We start from the raw sequence: 18,099 nt of genomic DNA, 5'->3' as shown, positions 1-18,099 counted from the left end.
TTAAAATCATTGTGTGATAATTCAGGGAGTGAAGAAAAGTATCGCTATTTATAATAAAGGAGCCTATGCCACAGAAAAAGATTCAATAGAAACTAAGCACATCAGTTAGTTTACATGAACAGACTTTATTCAGTGGATGTGCTGTCTGGTGGTTTGCACAAACCATCATGTAGAAGAGGAAAGGCAAAGGGATATAGACACATGATTAAAACTAGAGCACCAAAAGCCACACCGCTACGAAGAGATCAACCACCAAACTCTGTTCATGCAAACCATAACTTTTCGCCACCATCATAAGCACTAGTAGAAATTGAGGATGAGACATTAAGCACTAGTAGGACGTGAGGATGTCTCGTTCTAGTAACCACCCTGTATGAATGCGTTGAGGCGGTTCAGTTCCTCCCTATGCTCGCTGACCACAGCACGAACAACATCTCCAATGGACACCATTCCAAGCATACCCTTATCATTAATCACTGGAATGTGCCTAATACGGTTCTCTGCAAAAAACAGATACTTTGATGTGAGGACTAGTTTGATGGCCACTGATAAAGGCATAATGTCGAAGGCATGGTAAACCTGTCATCAGCTGCATTGCTCGCAGAACTCTGGTATCTGGTGTCACTGTGATTAGCTTGTTCTGAACAGTTGTAACAGTTGTACACAAATAATGAGTAGAAAGAAGAAAAGGAAAACAGAAGAATGGTTCATTAATAAGAACTCATCTGATCTGCTCCTGATTTAGAGAAATGTCCACAAGTTTTAGTAAGTATCCTTCACTGGACTTCTCTTATATATAATATTGGTTGCACACAAATAAATAGAGCACATCTTAGGTGGCCAAATGTACCTCTTCAGTCATGATGTCACCAACTTTAGTTGATTTGGAAGATCTTCCCTGCACGATAATTTTCCGGAGATAATCTGAAAAAGTGCATTGAATGATCAGTACTTGATTTCTGCAAGTTAGAGATTATGATGAACTAGTAACCCAAATTGGTCTTTGTGGTGTTTCTATGATATCCAGAAAACAAAGCAATTACAGCAGTCTCCAACTTAATCTATGTCACGATTATCAGTGATTAACTTCAATCTGCAAGAAAAGTACCACCTTGAGAAATCCCCTCATTATGCTTAAGTTTTTCTTAAAGTTACTTTACTACCATCAAGGATTCACCTGCCGCAGCATGCGACCATGCCAGCAAGCAAGTACTACCTCAAGCACTCCCCAAATTTTGCTTCAAACTTTTCTTAGAGTTAGACTTTCAGAGGGATCTAATTATGGCGAAGCCAAATATCCCCATTCCGACAAGATGCCATGTTCTATTCACACCCAACACAGTCATGACATGCACATGTACCTCTTGAATTGAGTTTAGTCATTTCATTCAGATTTATCAGTTTTAGAGAGAAATATAGCTTTGGAGTTTAATTTTATTTATTGTGAGTATACTACCAGAAAATCTATGCACAATCTCAAAATTTTATACGTTCATATTTATCCTGCAATTTGCCCTTGAATTTGTGGTGTCTGTTTATTCAGGTAAACCTTAGCCCTTTTCACTAACTTCAAACCTCTAACTTTTGAGATATATTCTGTAATAATATTAGGTCGTCAAAAAGGGTTTTACAATCTCTTGAAAGGTTGAAAAGGTTGGTACAAAATTAAATTAAATGAATAATTCATAAAAAACATTTTTGAAAATCCAGGGTTTTCTATGGTTCTTATGAAAAATTGTCTACTTTATTTCTTAGGAATATTTCCTTTTTCAATTTGTCTTTCTATAATGTAATAAGATTTTGGTTGCTCAAGTTTCGATGCAATGCATTTTGAGTCCAACAATGGTCAGTGGTTACTTATACATGTAAGTATGTTCTGGTCCAACTCAGGGACAAGTAGACCTACCAATTCCACTAATTATTTTAACAAGGGTATAATAATGCTCCAGTAGTCCCGTTTATATTGAAAAATCACTTTCAGAGCCAAGCTATAGAGACAATTATCTACTATAAATCTGCATTCAACGCTATGCTAAACAAAGACCATGTCTATCAGATTGAGATAGGATAGTTGAACATCTTGAAATAGTTGTTGTATCAGAGGTTCTATCAGAGTTATATTGGTTAATGACATTGTTGTATTTATTATTACTTTACTAGATCTTTGCTTTTTACTGTGTTGTAAAGATAGATGAGCCGACAAGTTAGTGTGCTAAGAAAGTGCAAGTGCAACATTTTCTAAGTGGACAGAGTTGTCGATTACCTCTTTCAGTAATGATTCCAGCAATTGCGTTCTCTTCTCCAGGTTTTACCACAACCAAAGCTCCAACATTGTGATGAGTCATCTGATTTCAGAATAAAACACATAAGCAATCTTGAACACGTTACTTAAGCTAGAGAGCCCTCATAAACTTAAGAGAGATAACAAATGCACAATGGCATATACCGATTTGACAGCATCATAGACGCTGTCTTCTGTGGTGCACCAAAGCCAGGATCCATCAGCACTCTTCCCTTTACCTTTCAGAACATCTGCAATTGTGGTGCTTTCGAATCCATGCTCTTCCAATCGAGCAGAAGAAACTGACAGAAAACGTGAAAAAGCATTTGGTAGGGTCGCTGGGTTCATGACACGGACGTGTTGCAAAACGGTGTGCTTAAGGACATTTCCTCGCGACCGAAATGCTTGAATCGCTCCTTGCATTTTTCCTGCTTTAGATGGTACATTAATTAAATATATAAATAGCAATGTCAAGAAAAGGAGACTGCTTTCTAACATTCTCCAGGTCCAGAAGCAAACAACTAGAAAAAGATGTACCTGAAATAAAAGAATTGCAAAATCTCTTATTAAACAAAGGATACGCTGTAAATCAAAGTCAACATTATTTCTCAACTTCTACATGTTAGTGAACCAACACCAGATTTGTAACATTTTAAGAGCTAAAAAGGTTTCTCTATACCAGGAAAATCACCTTACAAATATAGAAAATTGTCGGAATGCATGCAGAAATCAAATGAATGGCGATGACAAATAACTACCTTCATCACAGCCAACATGACAGAAGAAATAAATGTATAAATAGATAATAATAACAAGCAGCATCAATCACCGTATAAAAAAAAAGGAATTCATTATGCAGATTGTCAAATGCTTTCAAAACTGTCAAGAGACTAAATAGCAATCAACTTTTCTATTAATGAAGTTGATAATGAGGTGTCAAAATTCACTTTCATCTTCTATTTTCCTGAAATTCATTTTCAGGAGGTTAAAAGCCAATCAATCCCCATCACATATTTCCAACTTGCCAAAAGGACTAAAAGAGTTAATATAAAAGGAAAAGACTAAAAGAGTATTGAGGTCTGAAACTGATCTAGGCAAACAATGTAAGAAAAATCAAAGAACAGGCTTCTTATTCTTCTTAAGAAAGATAAATCGTTGATCAACCATAAAAAAAATAACATCTCTGTCATGCAATCTTGGCAATGATCACCAACCCAACTCATTTCACAAATTTAATGGGGACAAAAGAAAGGAAAGAAAAAGGAAAAGTGAAATCGGCAACTTTGTCTTGCCAACTATGTTCAATTAAACGCAGATTCAGGAGAAAAAAAAAAAAAAAAAAAAAACCAAACTGCAGAACGCAGGCTAAATTGATTCCTAGTAACTGCAATCTCCGTACCAGATAAACAATTTGGAAACCCAGAAACAGATCGAATAAAAAAGATAGTAAACAACCCCAAGACAAAAAAAAAAAACGATCTAGTAGTAAGCAAGATCAGCCTAAAGATCTCACCTTTGTGGCTCTAGGAAGACGCGAACTAAGCGAGGGAGGAGAAGAACAGCTACAGCCCACAGGGGGACAGGAAGGGCAACCTTTATGCGTTAAAAGTGGTCTAGGGGGAGTGGAAACCTTATCACCAACCCTGTTTCTGATAAACAAATGGGTTTAGTTTGGCTAATAATGGAGTTATAGTTATCATTTGACATTAAAAAATTCTTAATCTTTCGTATTGTAGTGAGGCGGATGAGGAGATCGGATAAGGACGTGCATCTAATCCTCCCCATAAAGGGAGGAGCACTCGAGTCACATGGAAACCACCCAAGAATGGCAGTGATGACTCGGTCCACTGGATTACGGAGGAGTTTCTGGAGTTTTATTTACCAAACTAGCCCTCTTTCAAACTTCTTTTACCGAAATACATAACCCCATATTTAATTTAAAAAAAGGGTCGATTTCATTATTTTTTGTGAATATATTGTTCTAACGAAAAACAGTTTATAAATAATTCTCTAAAAAATTAATTTATACTATAAAATATATCTAAAAATATTTGTGGAGGAGATGGGATTTACTTATTAATTACTTTTCTAGAGAGCTATTTATGTAAATCATTTTTAAAATAACTATTTTTTATTATGTTTACTCGGTGGTGAGTTAGGAGAAGTATGGTAATTTTAGAATAAGTTTCAACAAATTTTTCTCTTGCAACAATAATTTTGGTCAAAAACTCATATTAAGTAGGAGATAGAGAAGAGAAAAAATAGAACGGGCAATAAAAGACGACCTAATTTGTAAACAAAGATGCAAGTTTAATTAAGGAGGGACACCATACCAATTCTTTAATGAAATTTATATGTAACGCCCTATATTTTAAGCGATTCATTTTTCGGACCGAATTCTATTTTTTTCGTTGTTTCTAAATTATAGCATATTTGTTTACAAAGTAAAGATTATTAAACTTCAACGATGGATTGGTCCAAACTTCACAAATACTATCACAGTTAAAAAGGTTGGCAAAATTATGAGCGATGGATTGTTATACCTGCTAATAAAATAGACCGTAGAAAGACAATTGCATAGTAAGTACATTTTTGAATGATCGAAAGGGTTGTCCAACCCAAAGTATTACACAAATTATTAGCATATGTGACCCAGGTGAGAGAATCACTAAAGAGCTTAGGGGTCGGACCTTGTAGCTTATAACCTGCTTGTTATTCTTTTTATAAAACCCCAAGTGAGAAATCAGCAAAATAATCAAAGACCTACTAGCAATTAAAAATTTGTGTGATATTATAGATTTATGTTAGATGATGTTAAATAGTTTATTATGTGCATGAAAACCTTATCTATACATTCTGATGATATAGTATTATGGCTTGTGTAGGCTTTGTTAAGATTATTAATAAAATATTATATTATTACTATGGTACAAGTGACTCATGATTTAGATGATTATTGAAAAATTATAGTAATAATTCAAAATTTATTTGATTGTCGGTAACTAATCAAATTGTTGTGTGTACTGCACATATTATATGAACTCGTGTCGTGCATGTGACTAAAGACTAGCATTATAATATTCATTCATTTAAGTAAAATATTTAATATTACGTGTTAAATGAGACTGAAAGTTGAGACATGTAATTTAAGAAATAGGCTCCTTCTATTATATATACTAGAATATATATATATATATATATATATATATATATATATATATATATATGCTAAAATTGGTTATCAAAACTTTTTAGAAAGTGCTAGAATATGCTAAAATTGGGTGATTATGCAGTGAGAACATGAAATGGAGAAAAAAAAATATATATTATGTCAAATGTATCCCAAGTTTATCAAGCAAAACATTCAAAAAAAATTATAATAAATAAGAGTTCTTGACCACACTAGCCCTCCCACACTTTTATACATTTAATAAACTTTAAATTTAGATATGAATAAAAAATTATTAAATTCGACAATAACTTTTAAATATAAGTCGCCGAATCCGAAAACAAATATACATTAATATTATCTTCTAACATAACTTACATTCGATGGAAGTCACTAAACAGGACAACAACTTTCAAATAAATAATTAAACTAAAGAGTGACTTGTGCAAAAATTTCTCCTCCTAGATGTCAATAATTTACTCGGTGACCAATAAGTTTTTACATAAAAATGACTGAATCGAAAAGGAAATTATATTCAACAGGTGTCCAATTTATTCAATTTAACCGTTTTATAACTCATCCAGTCATGCACTTAGCTTTCGAAGTGAATTAGATGCGTCAAGCAAACTTTCCATCAGACTTAAAATAGTCACACAAAATAAAATGAAAATAAAAAACTCAGGAAAGAATAGGCGTCCGTACGCGCTAATGTTGGTCGAGCGGGCGCAGGTAGAATAATTAATTAGGCGTCCGTACGCGCACACGTTGGTGGATGGGGCCCACGCAAGTGGATGAGGTGGTCTGTGCTCTGTGCTCAGCCTTATCCATGAGGGCCCCACTTTCCGGGGGGATAATATCAATAGCATAATGCGACTAGTGTCACGCATTGCAGTGTTAGGGCCACATGGGATCACGAGTTACAGATTAAATTTACAACGATAACTACCGGCCAAAGCTGGCTATGAAATTAAAGGAAGAGTTTTTGACCAATACGAATGTAAAGGAATATTTTAAAATCACTCATAAATTTTGTACATCCGAGGAATTTTGTTTTCATATAAATTGTTTTCCGAGTAAGGGATTATATGGAAATCAATAAATTCGGAAGTGATTTCTTATGAAAATTTTTGTCCTCGATGTCTAATTTTCTGAGTAGCATTAAAGTTTATATATTAATCATTGTCTGGAACAACAATTTTCAAAATACGCCTAATTTTGCATATGAGTTTTAAAATGTACTATTAGACTAATAAAAAAATTTATATGCAGACTAAATTAATGAAAAACTCTTAAAAGGATGGAAAAATGTACACGTTTATAGAGTACAAAGATTAGAGAAAGTAAGAAAGGAGATTTTTCACTTTTGTAAGGTAAAGATGTTCCTATTTTTGCCTGAGAGCACCCCTCCTCCGTCAGTTTTCATAAACACCAACCAACTCTAATAGAGTTGGTAGATATCTTGCTCATGACCAAGGAGGTCATGAGTTCAACTCCAACCCCAAACAATATTGTGGAGAAATTGTTTGGTGGTTGGTAGTGGTGGCTTGGCTCGATTCGGTTGATGGCTCGGCAGTGCGGTTAGCTTGGAAGAACAGCTTGACAACGCAACGGCTTGGAGTAGGTCTTGGCGGCGTTTGATTCGAAGCAATTGTTCGGCGACACATATGGCTTGAAGCCTAGACTAGATAGCTAAAAGCTCGGTGAGGCCTAAAGTGCCTCTGTATCTAGGGAGGGTTGGCCCTTTGTCCAGCCCATATCTAGCCTTCGGGCTCATGAATGATCAAAAAAAAAAAAAAAGTTTTCATAAACCATTGTCAAAACCTAATTTATGGGGGCAATCTGTAGCTCTTCTCTTTGCAATCAAGGGGACAAGTAGGTTGGCTAATGGCAAGAAGATCTGAATCTGCGACCGCCAAACCCTAGTCACGGCAATCAACAATCCTTCTCCAAACTCTCCAAATCGCCAAATAGCTCATCTTATCAATGAATGAATTTCCTCTCTGGATATCAAAGGTTCCGTTCTTAAAGATATGCTATACTAGTAAAATTCGCAATTCTACACAAATGTAGTAAAGGGTGGGTGGATCAACCCGCCTGTCGACTTTTACTGATTTAACTATTTAAAAAAAAAAAACTCCTTGGAAGAAATCAATTGGAGTTAAAAGTTTTAATATTAAAAAAAAACTATTGTTGCACTCCTTCCAAATCTTCCACTAGGACATAGAAAGGAGCATAAACCATAGCCGGCAGATATGGGGAGATGGAAGACCAAAAATCCTTCTACGATGACAACCGGTAGATAATTTGTAGCTTAGCAGTATAGAAGTTGCAAATTTCATTAATGTAGGAGCACTCAAATAAGATATGCTCGACTGCTTCTAGGGAGTTCCCCCAGATAACACAAATTAAGAAGCTTTTCTTTCCAAGGTTGTCCTTCATGTAGAGTTTGTGAAGTAAGCCAAAAATAATTCTTGAAGGAAAGGTAATATTCTAAAGTTTCCATAATATAGATGATCTAAGGCCCGAGAAATTGAGAAATCATAGTAAGATTAATTGCATCAAATTCCAATAGGGAAAAAGAAAGTGAAAAGCTAAGCTGAGGTGAACCTGTGACGAGAAAAGAATCAGAATCCAGTTTTAGATGCCGATATAATCAGTGCAGTTCTGATTGAGATCTTTCAGTTGCAATGCAATTAGCATCTGTCTTCCTGGTGGTTATCTCACAGCTAAAGATGAAATCCTGCTTCTTTTGTGCGCAAAGTCTGAGTTTAATCAGACAACAAAAGTTGGGAGTGAACCCAAGACCTGGAACTTAGTAGGAGTCAAGGCAGTTTGCTTGCTTGATAAGAGATCTCAGCCAGAACAAAACTTAATATTATGGGCCTCAACTGGCAAACTTATGATGACATGATTACAATTAATATGAATATGTGTGGTGGCAACTGGTAACTAAAAATCAACATGATATAGCTGACTGCCAACAATAATGGGACCGTGCTCCGAAAGCATTGGGATAACTTTACAAACATTGCTCCGAAAGCTTAAAAAATTTTGCTCCTCTCAGCTGGGCCTTGTGCCTACAATAATGCCAACAGTTCAAAAAAGAAAGAGAAAAGAGCACAATACCTTTGCGATGATGCAACTGCACAGGATGCATATTACTCACCAGATTAAAAATTAAGTCATATTAGGTCTTGAGACTACTGCACTGTGCGCTTTCTTTTTGATCTTTTGCCTTTCCGTGGTCCAGGATAATCTGGAACTTGTTTGCCACTGCTCGAACTGTAAGCCTCCTCTAGGACATCACCCTGCCATGAGGAGTGAGACGAGTAAGCATTATATATACTATTAGATGTTTTTTTAAGAACAAAGTAGATCGCTCAGATTGTAACCAAGTGAACTCCACGGTGATGAGGAATGTGGTGCATAATTGTGTGCCAACTTCTATACAAGAAAGCAATACAAGTGGACATCCAATGATCTTTACTTATTTATTGAGGGAAAAGTCTATAGACTTCACACTCAATGAATTAAAAATGACAATGATGTCCCTTCTCAAAGCCAAGGAGTTTAGTCTGGGCCACTTTGCTACTGAAGCTGATTCTGAAATTCTCATCAGCATTATGGGCCACAGGACTGTTATTCCGTGGCAGCTAAAACACATTTTTTGGGGACATTTTTCACATTTTTTCCTATTTCTTTGTTGCCTCTGTTTCCCTATATGTTAGAGAAGCTAACCATAGAAGGCATCAAAGCTTTTCTTCAGTGTGGACCGGTTTTGTTCCCACATCTTTACATAGCTTACTGTATACAGATACCCTAGGTGTCACCTTTAATACCTAAGGTATTTTAGCGCCATTTTTTAGGTAATATATTGTCTTTTATTACAAAAAAGAAAATGACAATGAAGCACCATTAGTTGACAAGGAAAAAATAATTTTATGTGTAGCCAAATTTAGGTGGGACTGAACTTCACGTATCCTCCGGGTCTTGTGCACTAAGAAAATTCTGATTGAGAACAATTTTTTATAATTATTCTTTTGAAACAAAAGACAATTCATAAAGAAGTTTCAATGATAATATAATAATTCTGATCAGAATTTTTTTTCAACACCCTAACTTTTTAATTCTAGTTTTCTTATAAGGTTGATCAACAAAGTTTCAGAAATACTCCCTCTAGATGTAAAAAAAGAATATATAATGCTAATGGTTAAAACATTACTTAAGCTTAAGGCCTTGTTCACTATGGGTGTGTTAAAACGTAAAAGGTAGCAGTACCTTATCCTTAGATTCATCATTTGAATTATCATCAGCATCAGATGTTGAGACCAAAATCTGCATGTCCTCAGCTGGCAACGCCTTGTTGAGTGTTTTCTTATTTTCTTCACCTTTTAATTGCTTAAACCTGCTTTTGTGTGCTCATCAGTACAAGAGCCAAATTAGGTGGAAATGAGAAGAGCAGAATATTCTATGAAGTGGAATAACAACCTTTCACCAGTCCGTTTTGCACGTCCGGCACTAATGATTCCACCTCCATCCTCACTGACAACAGGTTTTGCACCACCTAATTTCCGTAACCATATCTGCTGAGCGGTGCTGAGGAGATTGTTCGTAAACCTACAAAAACCAATTCATGAACTTCTCATCTAAGCATCAATTGATGTAGCTATAGTATAGCCGCAGAAAAGCACACCCATCCTCATATACGTACACAGAGAAAAGAAACCCACCCACCCAACTAAGCACTAAGTTCCTTGCTAGATGTAATTCTAGGAAAAGAACACTGTCGTTACCAAAGGTAAACACCAAGTTACCTACCAATAAATTGACAAGCCTGAAGGCACAGACAAAGAGAAGTAACCAATCATAAAAGGAAGAAACTTGAGTACAAGCAGTGAATTCTTTGCAGATGGATCATCACTCTGCAGTTAAACATGATACAGGTTATATGTTTAACCAATTTAAGGGGCAAAAAGCAACAAAAGCAAACAAAAATTTGCAAAAGGTGATTATCTACCTGAGGTGGCTTCATAATTTCCATGGAGACGTACTGAGACACAACAAGAAGAACAGGTAAAACAAGGTATGCAATGGTGTCAGACCAACCTAATGGTGGATGCCCATCCTGCACATGATATGTCAACATCTTTCAGACTGTCACTGAGGATATTGATAATGAAAAAGTTCATTGGATTTAGCATTCTTCAGTTTTTCAAAAGGTCTACCATGAAAGAAACATAAAATGACAGGCTTTCTGAATTCTTGAAAAAGAACAAAATAGAACTTATGACACGAGTGAGGCAATTTGAAGACACGTAGAAAAAGTAAAACAATTTCATGTAGCCTTAAGGCCTTAAGATGAGTAAATCTATGGGCTAGCAGCAAATTGGTGCATATTCTACAATAAAATAGGACTTGATTGCTCTACATGGAAGTACTTCATTACCACAAAAGGAATGAGCCAGGAAATGCCGGCACCACTTTGCCTAGCAGCAATCGTAGTTGGGCCTCCCAAAGAAGGAATCCAGAAAAATCCTTCTGTCAGCAACCCCTTCAGTAAAACAATTTGATAAGTCAACATGTACAGTTACTAGGAAAAAACATCCAAGTCATTAAAAAAAAAAGATCACTGATGAACCTCATTTGCCACATTTGAAAGAGCTTGATATAGACCAATCCACACAGGTATTGTAGCCAAAGTAGGGAAACATCCTATCAATGAATACAGAAAACTTCAAGGCAAGAAATTAACATCTTAAGAAGATGCACCATAATAAATGCCCATAGAGACAATAATTAAGCAGATAAAAGGATCATAATCTGGTAAAAGAATGGATAAGAGCTGAAAAAGAAGACGGGAGAAGAAATTCTCTTCTACTGTGTTTTATGCCCTTACTATGCCGGGAGAAGAAATTTCTAAAACAAATATCAACTGATTCATAATCTATACTCATATAATGAGAATGTATACCCATCTGATTACATTTTCACAGGATGACCATTCAATCAGAAGATAAAAGCTTACTAAGCTGAAGTACTACTAAACAAAGTATTCAGCGGAAATAGAACTAATGTGGCACCATAAGATAAGTGTCCTCTGCAGTCATATATATTTGAACACCCTGCACTTTGAAAGCCATGGCCCATGAAAACCATTGGTTCCACAAAATAATTTTAAACCCAAGTAAATGTACGAAGATAAAATTTTGTGTTAGAAGAAAGAACAAGATTGATGACCACAATAGTTAATCATTAAGACCAACAAAAGAAAGGGAAGATAGAGAACTGTATACATAAGGTACATATGTAGGAAGAACCTATCAGCTAAAACATAGGCATGAAAGAAGCTTCTTTTGGAAAATAGTTAGAAACCATCTGACCAGATCTAGCAGACTAGCACAATTTCTTAAGCTGGAAAGCACTAGAGAGTGCAAAAACTAGATTCAATTAGCCCAGCACAGTCAAGCAACCATTCTAAGAGGATAAAGAATAAAGAGGGGAGGTTCCACTTAAATGTCCTTTCATTGTTAAATGGAGAGTACTGTAGAAACTCGTTAACCATAGCAGAAAGTGCATAGATACAAAAGGATTATAATATGAAAAGAAGAGTGTTTGAAAAAATTACAGAAAATTAAACAACATAAAGAAGGAGATATAATATGAAAGAGACCTGCTAATGGATTTACTCCAGCTTGCTTATATAAACGGGCAGTCTCAAGTTGTATTCTTTCCTACAAAGAGGAGAAAAACCACAGTAAATTATATGAAAAGCTCTCTTTCCAAATTGAATGTATCTGAATTAGATAAGCAGGTCAAAATAAACCCGCACTGTGGCTGAGCATAATAAACAAGAAAAAGATGCCCTAATTGCAACATCCACCTATTATGACATGAAGGCCTCGGTTACATGTGGAATAGGGTTGAAATAGGAATAATAGTTCTCATTTATTACCAAAATGAAGAATCTAGTTTACAAATTCCTATGTTCATAGGACTCATTTACTTTGAGAATAATGTCAATTCTAGTATTCTTCTTTGTTATTTCCAAAATGAGATTTTAATTCTAAGAATAACTAATTTTATATTCACTTATATTCTAGAATAAAGGTATAATAATTACTTTTGATGTGATATATAGTGAATAAAAAAATGATGAGAATATATGTTTTATTTTTTATAAAATTACCATGAATACCAATTGATTTGATATAAAATAGGTTGATAGGATAAATATCAAGGGTAAATTAGTAATTTATTTAGTGTGGTAGAAGATGTAATTTTAATAAATAGTGTTTGTATCCTAAAATAGGGTTATTATAATGTTTAGCTGTTATTCTAAAATAAGGAGTTATATTCTAGAATAAAAAAAAGTTATTCCTAAAGGCCTTGTTTATTTTAGAAATAAGGATAATTCTAGTATAAGTATTCATCTTTGTTATTCCCAAAATGAGGTCCTTATTTTCAAGAATAACTATTATTATGTTCACCTGTATTATAAAATAAGAGTGTAATAATTACCTTTGATGCATAAAAAATAAAAGAGAAGATGAAAAAAAGTATTTTATTTTTTTATAAAATTACTATGAGTACTCTTTAATTTGATATAAAATAGGTTGATGGAATATATATATCAAGAAGTAAATTAGTAATTAGGTTAGTGTATGGTATAAAATATAATTTTAATGAATAGTATTTGTATTCTAGAATAAGGTTATTATGATATTTAGTTATTTTGTAATAAAGAGTTATATTTTAGAATAAAAAAGAATTATTCTTAAAGTGAACGGGGTCAAAGTGAACGTAATATTCTAGAGTAACGGTGTAATAATAAAGATTTGATGTCATACAAAAAGTGAAGGAAAAATAGAAAAAATATATTTTTTTTTATAAAATTACGAAACATATCCCTTGATTTGATATAAAATAAATTGATAAGATAGATATCAAGGATAAATTAGTAATTAAGGTAGTGTGTGGTATAAAATATAATTTTAATAAATTATATTTATATTCTAAAATATGACTATTATAATGTTTAGCTTTTATTCTGGAATAAAAATTGTATCCCATAATAAGAAAAAAATTATTCCTGATGTGAACAAGAGCTAAAGTGGATTAAGTTGATAAATGTCGGTTAGATGTTTTGAAATATACTTCTTTGTACAACTTTCCTCCAAGAAAATTGGTGCCAACATGGTAAAATTAATATCCACATCAAATAGAATGGCATATTAAATTTCTTATACATTATGCAAATTATAGCCCGTACATGCTGTCTTTTTCCCTTATCTAGCTAATCAGTTAACTTAAATTCAGTGCAGAAGATGATAGGCTTAGGAGCTTAGGCTTTCATTAGATCTTAATAGCATACTCGAATCAATGATCTATCTTTTCCTATCCTTCCTTGCTTGCATGGTCCAATCTAGGTCCATCATTAAATACAAACATGAATCATGCCGTTACTTTTACATTTATCCTTGAAAGCCAACAATTTGGCAAACCCAAGTTTACTAAGGAGTTTTGAAAGCATTAACAATATTAGTAAACATTAATGTTTCCTGTAAGCTAAGAACTCTATTTTGCATGGTATTTTTGAAGTTTGAGATAGGGAATTAGGGTAAACCTGATTGCCTTTGTATCTCTCTTGAATTGCCTTGATCTTTGGTTGCAAATTTTGCATTGCCAAAGTGGACTCTACCTACAGAATCAACAAAAGTCGTCAGAACCAAATAGTTGCACAAATAAGCTGCTTGGTAGAGATGTTTTTTTTTCCCAAAAAGTCTACAAGGATAATAATGAAGACCATAAACAAAAACTAATTAGAATGATAAGCACTTAATAGAATGTGTAATTCTAATAATGACTCCTAACTTTATGAACATCTTCCGCAAGCAAGAAATAGTGCAATGTAAACACAAAGATTGAACTTCAGGGCATTGTGGTCGTGGCCACCCGGCTGTGCTCCAGTTAAAGAATGGTAGTCTTTCTAAATTAATTTTGAAAGGCGGCTAAATAGTATAGCAAATACAAGAATACAGTCAGGACAACTTCTCTTCGCATGAGAACAAACAGTACAACTACTTACCTGCTTCTTTGTCAACGGAAGGGTTGCAATCTTTACACCAACTGTGAGAAGAATAATGGCAAAACCATAAGCATACGGCACATGTACAGATGTAAGACCATCCTTTAGGACCTGCAGTCAAAAAATATAACATGTTATCATATATCCCCTAGGACATCAATAGATGCATGCTTAGCAGTGACACCCAATTAATACGAAGTATTAACTAATATACCACTAGAAGAAGAAGAAGAAGAAGAAGAAACGTACAACTGATGTGAAAAGATTCTAACTAATTCTCAAGACTTTAAACCCAGAGAGGATGCAAAATCTACTGCCCAAACCTACTCTAAACCCCGAGAAGACAAATTTACACAGAAAAACTAATTATGTTATCTAGAAAAAGAAAAAGAAATTCTCCTTTTTTTAAGCTTACAATTCAAAAACCTCCAAATTCTTAAATCGCAACGAAATTATAGAAAGAAATACCTTGAGGACAACTTCCATGGCCTCCGATATGAACCCAAACCACCCACCGTTCTTCTGAACCGCCGTAGTAGCATCCGCTCCGGTAGAAGTAGAAGTGTCGGCAGCGACGACGGCGGCATCGGCGAGCGTGTACAGGAGCCCCTCGGCTCTCGAGACAATTCCGTGTAAATCCACGAAAGAATCGAGCGGTTGAAGCGGAGGTATCTCTTGGAAGCTTAGCTTGACCCTGCTGTCCATAGGCCTCCGAGGATTGTAGAGTGGAAATCCAAGGCGGCCATGACGAGGGAGGAGAGGAAGGGGAGCAGATAAGAAGGAGGAGGGGGAGGAGATTAGGGTTTTCGTCATGGATTATGGTTTCCCAGGGCCAGGGGAGGAGAAGAAGAAGGGGAGAAGAGATGAGGGAGAGAGAGGGAAGAGGATAGGACTATAGGAGTAGAAGTAAGGTGGAGGGTGGTCCTGCAGTTTTCTTATCAGAGATTTTCAGCAAAGCTCTCTCTCTCAAAAAATAAATAAATAAAAACGAATTATGTGTACAAACATTACAACCTCCAAATTCTAATTTTACACTTACACTCCTGCAAGATACTTTATTTATATGCATATCCATTTGGCTTTCATTTTTGAGTTTTTGACCAAACTAGCCCGATATAAATTTTTTTTACGGAAATGAATTATTTCTCAAATTTTATTATTAAATTGGGTCTAATTCATTATAGCCCTGATAAAAATACTGAATTTATTAGTAATTTTTTCCGACGCAAAAATATTAATTAGTTCAACATTTTTGTCTACTCTTAAAATATTAAACTAATCAACGTTTTATATATATATATATATATATATATATATATATATATATATATATATATATATATATATATTAACTTAGTCTTTCAGCTGTTAAGGTAAAAAATATCTTACAATAACAGTGCTGAATTGATTAGTATTTTTAAAAACGCCTATCAGTTCAGCATTGGCCTCCCTTGATCCCACATTATTGGGTTGGCTTAGCTAAGCTCGAGCCAACTTTAGGTTTCTCACTGGCCTTATCCCGTTCATTTATTTTAAATATTGAGATGTTAATATTAACTTAGTAATTTACCAGAGCTCCTTAGAACCCTGCTCGCCCATAAATCAATAAGGATTAGAATGGAATATTCTTATTTTACTATGGACTATTTCACTGTAGTTCTAAATAAAATGCTAAATAATTAAGTATTTTATCCAATCAAAAGTAAAACGCTGATCGGATCAAAATTTTACTCAATAAAACAGTGATTTGATCAGCATTTTTATTATAAAAAAATACTGAATATTTTGACAATTTATTAAAAAAGGGATACACATAAAACGCTAAAAAGTTAAAGCATATAAATCGAAAATAATATAGGTAAAAATATAAAGAAAAAAGTTTACGTCTAACTTTGTGCTTGATTATCAATTTTACTCATAAAATATGTTATTGTAAAGATATAGAAAATTTCTATAATTGGAATGATGTAGTTACTCCTCAAATCCAACTATACCTAGAAACGTAAAATAAAAAGACCATAACTCCTCTAAATTTATATTGATTCATTAAAAATATTTAAATCTTCATAATTTTCTAAACATAAAACGTTGAAGAACTTAGCGTTTTATAAAATAAACTTTTCGACATTTCTATCAAAAGGTAAAGCGCTAATCTTATTACTTAGAGCTACGATATCTCAGACTTATTTTAGTATTAAGTTTAAATAAAATTTTATTTAAGCAAATAAAATATAAGGATAGTTCCCTTTTCATCCCCTGAACTATCACCTATTTTCACATTGACCCGTTGAAATTTTTTTTGGTACACACTGATCCCTAAACTATTAGAAATACCTTACTTATTCCTTTCCGTTAGGGTTCCATTACCCATTTTCGTCCAATTCCTTTCCTTTAGGGTTCCGTTACCCATTTCCGTCAAAAAGATGTCATGTGATAATCACCTGACAAATATATAACAATTTTACTCTCGTACATGTTCAAGTCACATGCTAAGTCAAGAAAAACTTTTAGGTGGACGAAAATACCCCTAATTCTCTCCCTCCATTACTTGTGGCCTTAACCTAGCCCACCGCAGCCTCCACTACCATAGCCACCGCATCCACAGCGTTGACCACCGTCGCCTCCTCCGTAGCCTACTGTCACCCTCCTCTCCAGTGTGCTCGAGCTCGAATACACCGTAAGATCTACATCCACGACGTTGACCACCATCGCCTCCTTCGCAGCCTACCGCCGTCCTCCTCTCTAGCGTGCTCGAGCTCAAATACACTACAAGATCTACATCCCCATCAAAGTTGGATCTTAGATCGACGCAACTTCGGTCGCTACGCCGTCGCCTCCGGCGATTGCGGCTGATCAAGGCAAGACAGGTCCACCCTCTTCTCTGAGCCTCACCTCGGCGTTGCTGTCACCCTCTTCTTCGAACCCAGCGACGTCATTGCCATATTCTCCGACCCCTTTCTTTCTCTCCAAATTCCCCCCGTCATTGTCGCCTTCTTATCAGAGCTCTTTCTCTCCAAATGCCTCACACCCTTATCTCCGAGCCCGACGTCCCTCTTCTCCGAGTCCGGTGTCACCGTTGCCCTCTTCTCTAAGTCTGACATTGCTAGAGAGGTCGCAAGAGACCTTGGGGAGGACGGAGACCGGTGCCACCAGTGCCGTCTTCTTTGAGCCCAGCGTCGCTGAATAGGTTGCAAGATCCGTTGGGGAGGAGGGTAGGAGGAATTGGGATTAAGGCAAAGGGAGAGGGTAATGAAGGAATTAAAAAAAATTAAAATATTTAGAAAGGGGATTAAGGCAGAGGAAGAGGGTAATGAAGGAGTTAAAAAAATAAAATATTTAATATTAGTTAAGCCACTTAATTATCTCGTCATTATAAGTGGAGGGGTAATTTGGTTAATTCATTAATTCTGTCAATGACGTCATGGGGGTGAGGTATCTCTAATAGTATAGAGGGCCACTGTGTACCAAAAAAAAAGTTCAAGGCATCAATGCAAAAATGGGTGAAGGGATGAAAAAAAAAAATATCCCTATAAATATAAAATAGGCTAGTTTGGTCAAAAACTC

At 35.0% G+C, this 18,099-nt stretch overlaps 2 protein-coding genes across 2 annotated transcripts; both read right to left on the bottom strand.

The window, feature by feature from the left end:
- Positions 1–29: 29 nt before the first annotated feature.
- On the bottom strand, positions 30–4,114 carry LOC140790124 (CBS domain-containing protein CBSX3, mitochondrial). The gene is made up of 6 exons (XM_073140056.1): positions 3,795–4,114; positions 2,447–2,709; positions 2,264–2,345; positions 851–924; positions 580–640; positions 30–500 (listed from the first exon to the last, which is right to left on the bottom strand). The coding sequence occupies exons 2-6, from the start codon at positions 2,702–2,704 to the stop codon at positions 358–360; spliced, it is 618 nt and encodes a 205-aa protein (XP_072996157.1). The 5' UTR covers positions 2,705–2,709; positions 3,795–4,114; the 3' UTR covers positions 30–357.
- A 4,189-nt stretch (positions 4,115–8,303) lies between these two features.
- LOC140790123 (inner membrane protein PPF-1, chloroplastic) lies at positions 8,304–15,503 on the bottom strand. Its single transcript, XM_073140055.1, has 12 exons — positions 15,004–15,503; positions 14,536–14,646; positions 14,074–14,148; positions 12,121–12,181; positions 11,089–11,162; positions 10,897–11,001; positions 10,468–10,575; positions 10,269–10,372; positions 9,939–10,067; positions 9,729–9,855; positions 8,617–8,758; positions 8,304–8,527 (listed from the first exon to the last, which is right to left on the bottom strand). Exons 1-11 carry the CDS (start codon positions 15,346–15,348, stop codon positions 8,651–8,653), a joined length of 1,347 nt encoding a protein of 448 aa, XP_072996156.1. The 5' UTR covers positions 15,349–15,503; the 3' UTR covers positions 8,304–8,527; positions 8,617–8,650.
- Between the last annotated feature and the right edge of the window lie 2,596 nt (positions 15,504–18,099).

This window comes from Typha latifolia, chromosome 6 (assembly GCF_019914945.1).
Source record: "Typha latifolia isolate L0001 chromosome 6, TyphaL0001v2, whole genome shotgun sequence".
NCBI classification, from domain to species: Eukaryota; Viridiplantae; Streptophyta; class Magnoliopsida; order Poales; family Typhaceae; genus Typha; species Typha latifolia.
This window is presented reverse-complemented; position numbering and strand designations above follow the sequence as displayed.

Excerpts from the sequence above, each read along its gene's own strand:
- LOC140790123 (XM_073140055.1), bottom strand. The coding sequence starts at position 15,348 with ATGACGAAAACCCTAATCTCCTCCCCCTCCTCCTTCTTATCTGCTCCC. Across the intron at positions 14,149-14,535 it reads TTCCGTTGACAAAGAAGCAG|GTAGAGTCCACTTTGGCAAT; the intron begins GTAAGTAGTTGT and ends TTGATTCTGTAG. Across the intron at positions 10,576-10,896 it reads CCTGGCTCATTCCTTTTGTG|GATGGGCATCCACCATTAGG; the intron begins GTAATGAAGTAC and ends TATCATGTGCAG.
- LOC140790124 (XM_073140056.1), bottom strand. The coding sequence starts at position 2,704 with ATGCAAGGAGCGATTCAAGCATTTCGGTCGCGAGGAAATGTCCTTAAG. Across the intron at positions 641-850 it reads GTGACATCATGACTGAAGAG|AACAAGCTAATCACAGTGAC; the intron begins GTACATTTGGCC and ends ACAACTGTTCAG. Across the intron at positions 501-579 it reads AGCAATGCAGCTGATGACAG|AGAACCGTATTAGGCACATT; the intron begins GTTTACCATGCC and ends TGTTTTTTGCAG.